General features: G+C 51.3%; 1 protein-coding gene across 1 annotated transcript; it reads left to right on the top strand.

The window, feature by feature from the left end:
- Positions 1-2,503: 2,503 nt before the first annotated feature.
- LOC140746756 (uncharacterized) lies at positions 2,504-4,564 on the top strand. The gene has a single exon (XM_073078853.1). The coding sequence runs from the start codon at positions 2,504-2,506 to the stop codon at positions 4,562-4,564; it is 2,061 nt and encodes a 686-aa protein (XP_072934954.1).
- Positions 4,565-5,396: the final 832 nt, after the last annotated feature.

Genomic DNA, 5,396 nt, shown 5'->3' with positions numbered 1-5,396 from the left:
AAAAAATATGATATGACATACAAATAACTGTAATCGTAAATTTGTACCTTTAACAATTTTAACGATAAAGTAGCATTAATATTTAATTAATAAAAGCTTTTTTTTCGTCACTGTGTACCTAAATTGGTCAAGCTTTCTTCAGAATCATACACTAAAACTCTAATTAGTAGACTGTAATAAAACTTTCTTTAAAATATAAGTTTCATGTAGGATACAATAATTATTATTTACACTTTTCCATAGGAACCGTCCATGTTATATGGGGCCTTACATATAGTGGTTCTTTCCAGGATCTCTGGCTGGACGGTTAGAGCTCCCATTCTTGCCACCCGCAACTCCAGAAGTCCCCCTTTAGTCTCGTACGACAGGCAGGGGATACTGTAGCCCTGTTCTAGCCCAAAATTTTAATCCAAGATCTATGTGTCTACCACATCACCATCACTAATCCACGCATAACCACAACCATACCCCACGGCAGGACAAAATGTTGGCACGCAGTGTGTCCAAAGTAGTTGCGACGTACATAATCAGTATACCAAAATGTAGGCCAATTTGAATAATTTTACGCATTATCATATATAAAATTTGCACCCGTCCACGTTGTCGTGCATTTGTCTGAATAGACGTTATCTGAAATTTCTAAGTTTGAACCTAAAATATTCCCGTATACATACATTTCTTTTACCTCCTTAGTAGAATTTCAAAAACATCCTATGTACATATGCATCAATAAATACTTTATCGGCAAATTTCTGAAAGCTAATATTCAACACCAGCGGTCGGCAACCCGACACCCACGGGTGGTGTGTGCCCGCGACTTTCCCTTGTGGCCCGCGGGTCTGTGCGTTACTAATAATTGGCCAAGTGCAAGTCAAACCCGCACCTGGAGGGTACAGTACAACCAAAATTTTCATTTTTTTAAATTTCTAGTATTTAATATTGCAGCAGCCATTAAAGTACACATATTGTGAAAATTTGAACTGTCTACCTCTAACGGTTAAAAATTTACTTGGAAAAATATCAAATAGCAGTTTGTTGCATGGGGACCCCTTTTTGTTTTTTTTTTTTTTTATTTTTAGTATTTTGTTGTTATAGCAGCCACCGTTATGCATCCTCTGTAAGAATTTCATATGTCTATCTATTACGGTTCCAGAGATAGAGCCCTGTGACACACGGACAGACAGACAGACAGCGAAGTCTTAGTAATAGGGTTCCGTTTTTATCCTTTAGGTACGGAACCCTAAAAAACCGTGTTCTGCACTTCAGCACGCACAATACATTCCCATGTTAAAAATATATGTTACGCCGGCCCGTGGAATTTCGCCCTACACTTAACTTCTATGCACTCTGTCCTTTTTCCAGACACGCCAAAGGAAGTAACTTCAGTAACGGTTTTTAAAGAAACTTTCTTTACTTATAGCACCCTAATGGGGTTGATTGTTGAGTTGCTAAAAATGCTGAAACATATGTGTAAACAGAAAGGCATGATGCATACACCCTTTTATAGCCGTCTTAAGGGTTGATCTAAAAAAAACAGTGACTCAGATGCTTCATTAAGTCCAATGATAATTTTTCATAGTGGTTGCTTCCAAATTAACGGATTATAAAATAAAGTTCCAACCCCTATTTAACGACCTCAAGGGTTGATTTTGTGTGTGAAAATGGAAAAATTAGTGATATATTATTTACAACCAGAAAGCAAAATACCAATTTTCATAGACTTTGCTTCAAAATCTGCGGACTTCTATACTAAGTTTCTACCCCTATTATACCCTCATAAGGGTAGATTTTCCATAAATGTTGTTAAAAAAGCTCTATCATTCCCAACCAATTACATTTTTGTGGTGGGGGGGCTCAGTAGCCCGTTGCAATTTAGCAGCGGGTGAAGCTAAAGCGCTCCAGTGGCGGTTGGGATGCACTGCGTCTGTCCCGTATCGGGCGGCAGTTGCATCTCATCGGTACGCTGCGTCTGTCCCGTATCGGGCGGCAGCACTACCCCGTAATGTTGCTGTGGTACTCTGCGTCAGTTCCGTATCGGGCGGCAGTATTACCATGTGTGGTGGTTGTGATGCGCTGCGTCTGTCCCGTATCGGGCGGCAGTGGCATCTCGTTGACCGTCGGGGTATTTTCCCGGGTCAAGGGTCACGGGCGTGGCGTGCACTTACCCTGCCGTCACGTAGGCATTCATCTGCCACCGTCACCAAAACCGTAACCCACCAGAGTGTCGTGGTCATGTCTCGCGGCTTTGGTGAAGCGGGGGTCTTGGCTTAACCGCCCGGACCGCGAGGAGATAACCTCTATAAAAAACCCCAAAGGCCGGACGCTGAGGTACGTGGCGTTCGGTCGCCTTTTACAACAGATGAGAGGTGGTAGGCTGGGACAAGTCTGCCCTCTAGCGGCCGTCTGTGCGGGACCTCTCGACCCCGCACAGTATTAGAGTTACCAAAGGACAGGGGGCTCTCCTTTGATGGACCTTTATATCCCCCATACTCGTGGGAACAACATGAATGATCCTGTTAAAATAAATGATGGTGTGCCCGAGACGGGTGGAATAGACGTAGTGCCTGAGACGGGTGTAGAAAGAGTGGAAGCCGTGGAGTCACGCTCCGAATCGGCTATGAGCTTTGAAGGCTCGGAGGTGGAAGGACGGTTCTGGACACGGAAACGCAATCGAGCCGCCACAGGAGAAGTGTCTGATGAGGATGACGGCGTAAATTCAGAGCCGGCGAAGGCTCCGAAAGTTTCCGTTGCACGCCGAGGCAGAGGTCGACCGCCTACTACTGGGCAGTACGTTGGCCTAGCCAAGGCAAAGGCGGAACTGGTGGCCGCAGAGCGTGCGGAAATGCAGCTACGGGCCGAAAAAGAGGTCGAAGAAGCGGCGCGTAAGGTGCGAATAGCGAGAGGAATGAAGACCCCGCCAGCAAATGCTAATGACACGGTAGAGAAGGCTCTGGCAACAGAGCTCCAAGACCGCGTTCGAGCTTCGGTGGATGTTATCTCCAAAGTAGCGAGCAAATCGAGGAACCTCAAGGGGACCTCAGTGAAGGCCCTGCGCGACGCCGCTGCCGCCATCTCGGAGGCAATAGATGCACTCCAACGCCGCACTGAGACGGAAGAGGTCACCCGTTTGCGGCTGGTCAATGACAGATATAAAGCGGACAATGACCAGCTGCGAACGGAGCTTGCAGAACTCCGCCGTGAAATGGCCGAACTGAGGGTCGATATCCGGCGAAGTAACGCCAGGGTGGTGGAGGATCCGACCTCAGTTGCCGAGAAGGCACCGCCAACTGTGGCTGCCACGGCCTCCGATCCATTGGCCGAGATAGAGAGGACCATCATGCTCCGAGTGGGTACGATGGTCAACGCAATGTTTGAGGCCCTGCAGCAGAGGCTGCCACCGGAACCGCGCGTCTGCCCGCCACTGGCTGCTGATAGGGCGAAAAATGCCAAGCAGCCAGAGAGTCCAGCGGCGCCGACCTCCCAGGTCGTGCCCTCCAACAGTCCAGTCCCGAAGTCCCAGAGGGGGAAGAAGGGGAAGACTGTTCAGACTCCGCCCCAAAAGGAGCCTCGACCCTTGCCACCAGCTCCTGCTGCCATGGATGAGGGGTGGAATGTGGTTGCAAGGCGACGATCCAAGCCTGCACAACCGAGTGCCGCCCAACTGCAACCACAGGGGGCCCAATCTGCGACGCCAGGCTCTCAGCGACCACAAACTAAGGAGGGACGAAGACAGACGCGCAAGCTGCGTCCCCCCCGCTCTTCTGCTGTAGCTATCAAGCTGCAGCCAGAAGCTTTGAAGAAGGGCGTTACTTACGCCGCAGCTTTATCCGAGGCCAAAGAAAAGATTGATCTTAAAGGCCTCGGCATCGAGTCTGTTAAATTTAAAGTGTCCGCCACAGGGGCTAGAATCCTTGAGATTCCAGGTGCTACCAGCTCCGACAAGGCGGACACACTGGCAGACAAGCTGCGTGCAGCCCTGGAGGAGGACGCGGTAGTGTCCAGACCAGTAAAGTGTGCGGAGTTACGCGTGTCCGGTTTAGATGACGCCGTCTCCGCAGCAGAAGTCGCGGCGGCGATTGCCGGAATTGGCGGATGTGCTTTAGCGTCCGTCAAGACTGGCGAAATCCGCCGCAACCACTCGGGTCTGGGCACGCTCTGGTTGAGCTGCCCGGTAAGTGCTGCCAGAAAGGTGGCTGATGGCGGGCGAGTGCTGGTCGGATGGGTGTCGGCCAAGGTCTCTCTGCTTCAAGCGAGACCGCTGCGCTGCTACCGCTGCCTGGTGATTGGGCATGTTCGGGAGCAGTGCAGTAGCACGGTAGACCGCAGTGGTGATTGCTACCGCTGCGGGAAATCGGGCCACATTGCCCGAGATTGCACCGCCGCCGCAGCACACTGCACAGCATGTGCGGCAGCCAAGAAGCCGGCCGACCATAGGCTAGGGGGCAAGTCTTGTACTGCCCCTCGGCTTAAAGGGCGAAAATCACCGACTGTACCCTCAACACAGTCGGTTAGCGGCAGCTCAGCTGGAGGGTCCGGGAACGGAGTTGTGGTCATGGAATCCTAATTATGGACCACAACCTCCGATTCCTCCAGGCTAATATCGGCCACTGCGCAGGAGCACAGAGTCTCCTGACCCAACACTTTAAGGAGTGGTCGATTCACGTGGCTGTGGTTGCTGAGCCGTACTTCGTTCCTCCCGATAATACAAATTGGGTAGGGGACCGGGACGGCTTAGTGGCCATCATACGTCAGGACGCGATAGCTTCCCCGCCCTTTGAAAAGGTAGCAAAGGGCCCGGGATGCGTCGCTGCTCTGTTGGGAGATGTTGTGGTTATTGGCGTCTACTTCTCTCCCAACAGATCACTCGCCGAGTTCGAGATTTTTCTGGAACAGGTGGGTGGCCTGATCGTTCAGAGCCACCCTCGCCCCGTACTTCTGGCGGGCGATCTCAATGCCTGGAACACGGCTTGGGGATCGCGCGTCACGAGTGCGCGGGGTGAGGTACTGGAGGAATGGGTTCTCGGACAGGGACTAGCTCTTCTCAATCGGGGATCGGTGAGCACGTGCGTGCGGCCTCAGGGTGAGTCTATTGTGGACTTAACGTTCGCAAGCTACACCCTCGCGCGCCGTGTAAGAGGCTGGGGAGTCATGGTCGATGCGGAGACTCTGAGCGATCACCGATATATTCGGTTTGATCTCTCTGCGTCCCAGAACGCTCCAACCGGCACACGCCGGTCCCCGGTTGACAACGGCCCGAGGTGGCAGTTGAGGCACCTCGACAGGGACCTAGCGAAGGAGGCTGCAATTGTACAATCTTGGGTGTCATCCTCTGACCCTGTGGTGGTAGAGGACGAAGCTGAATGGTTTCGGGGAGCGTTCACACAAGTGTGTGACGC

This window comes from Epargyreus clarus, unplaced genomic scaffold (genome assembly GCF_041222505.1).
Source record: "Epargyreus clarus isolate Ecla_fem2 unplaced genomic scaffold, WU_Ecla_fem_2.2 ptg000013l, whole genome shotgun sequence".
Lineage (NCBI taxonomy): Eukaryota > Metazoa > Arthropoda > Insecta > Lepidoptera > Hesperiidae > Epargyreus > Epargyreus clarus.
Note: the sequence above shows the minus strand (reverse complement) of the source record. Positions and strands in the feature narration are given on the sequence as shown.